This window comes from Otolemur garnettii, unplaced genomic scaffold (assembly GCF_000181295.1).
Source record: "Otolemur garnettii isolate 467f Iridium unplaced genomic scaffold, OtoGar3 scaffold00121, whole genome shotgun sequence".
Taxonomy (NCBI): Eukaryota; Metazoa; Chordata; class Mammalia; order Primates; family Galagidae; genus Otolemur; species Otolemur garnettii.
Window position 1 is genome coordinate 6,479,331 of NW_003852516.1, and position 1,420 is coordinate 6,480,750.

At 43.0% G+C, this 1,420-nt stretch overlaps 1 protein-coding gene across 1 annotated transcript in view; it reads right to left on the reverse strand.

The window, feature by feature from the left end:
• The window catches only part of GSR (glutathione-disulfide reductase), a 49,193-nt gene that overhangs the window by 26,120 nt on the left and 21,653 nt on the right, over nt 1–1,420 (reverse strand). Inside the window, exon 5 of the mRNA XM_023517796.1 lies at nt 1,025–1,172. Coding sequence (XP_023373564.1) covers nt 1,025–1,172 — 148 coding nt within the window. The remainder of the gene's footprint in view (nt 1–1,024; nt 1,173–1,420) is intronic.

Here is a 1,420-nt window from a genome sequence, read left to right on the forward strand (position 1 = left end):
ACTTGCTGGAGGGTCGAATTGAAAGTCACATATGTGTCTATGAACGAAAGTCAAAAGAGAAACTCAACTGAACATTAAATTCTGAACTGGGTTTGAATCTTTCCATGAAGCGTTTGTTTTTTGAGACAGAGCCTTAAGCTGTCACCCTGGGTAGAGTACGGTGGCATCACAGCTCACAGCAACCTCCAACTCTTGGGCTCAAGCGATTCTCTTGCCTCAGCCTCCCGAGTAGCTGGGACTACAGGTGTTCACCACAACATCTGGTTATTTTTTGTTGCAGTTCGGCCGGAGTGGCTTCAAACCCGCCACCCTCAGCATATGGGACTGGTGCCCTACTCACCGAGCCACAGGCACCACCTGGCCATGGGTCTTATGAAATCAGTCTTTGGAGACATACAAAGACACATAAACTATGTTCACCATTCACAAAGTCCTTATTATCTAGTTACAGAGAAATACATGGATAATGTTTTTTTCTTTACGATGTTTCTTCTGAGAGAATAAGCAGGTATATTCATGATTCATTCCTGAGGCTCAGCTCCCATGTATATAAAATGCATAGGTGGATAGGACCGTCTCTGAAATTCCTTACTGTTTTCCTCTACAGTGTAATTCTACATTTGAGAAAAGTATGCATGTAAACTTTACTTAGCTAGTTAAGCAACATCTTTACAATTTTTCTCTCCTATAAACAAAGCGGTGAATGTATCATGTGTTTTAGAAATAACCCATTGGACAAAATGAAGCTGGAAACAATCTAGTCCATGCTGAGAAGGCAAGAATGAGGCTCCCCCTGATTTTTCTCTATCATCTGTGGTATGTCCAAGACTGGAACCTGATGAAATCTTTCTTTGCCCCATGGTGAGCAACTACTTAGAGTTAGTTAGGCTCTGCAGAGACCTTCCCTAGTGGGCTTTTCCAAGAGAGAAAGAGAATACAGATGCCCCGGTTTGGCTTGGCGGGTTGAAAGCCATAGTACACTCCTCCCCACTGATGTTAACAAGTATTTGCCTTGAAGACTCACCAGGGATCTGGCTGTCCTGAGGAATGGCGGGCACACCACCAGTGGCAATCAGGATGTGCGGAGCGGTATATTTTTTCCCATTGACCTCTACCGTGGGCTGGGGATCGCTTGTGAATGATGCATAGCCATAGATGATTTCTATATTGGACTAGAGAAGGAAATGAGGCATTAGCCTGTTCTTAAGATAAAACAAAAACACCTGCTGTAACTTATCAGATCTTTCAGTTCTCTATTGAAATGTTTTGCTAATGCTAAGAAAAAAAAATTCTCTACTGAATTTCTGCAGAATTCCTGACTGGCATCTGAAACACAGGGGAGGGGATTGCCATTAGATGCCAGAGTGTAGAATAAGATAAACAAAGGTGCTACCTTGGGTCAACAGTGACCAAAAATGCA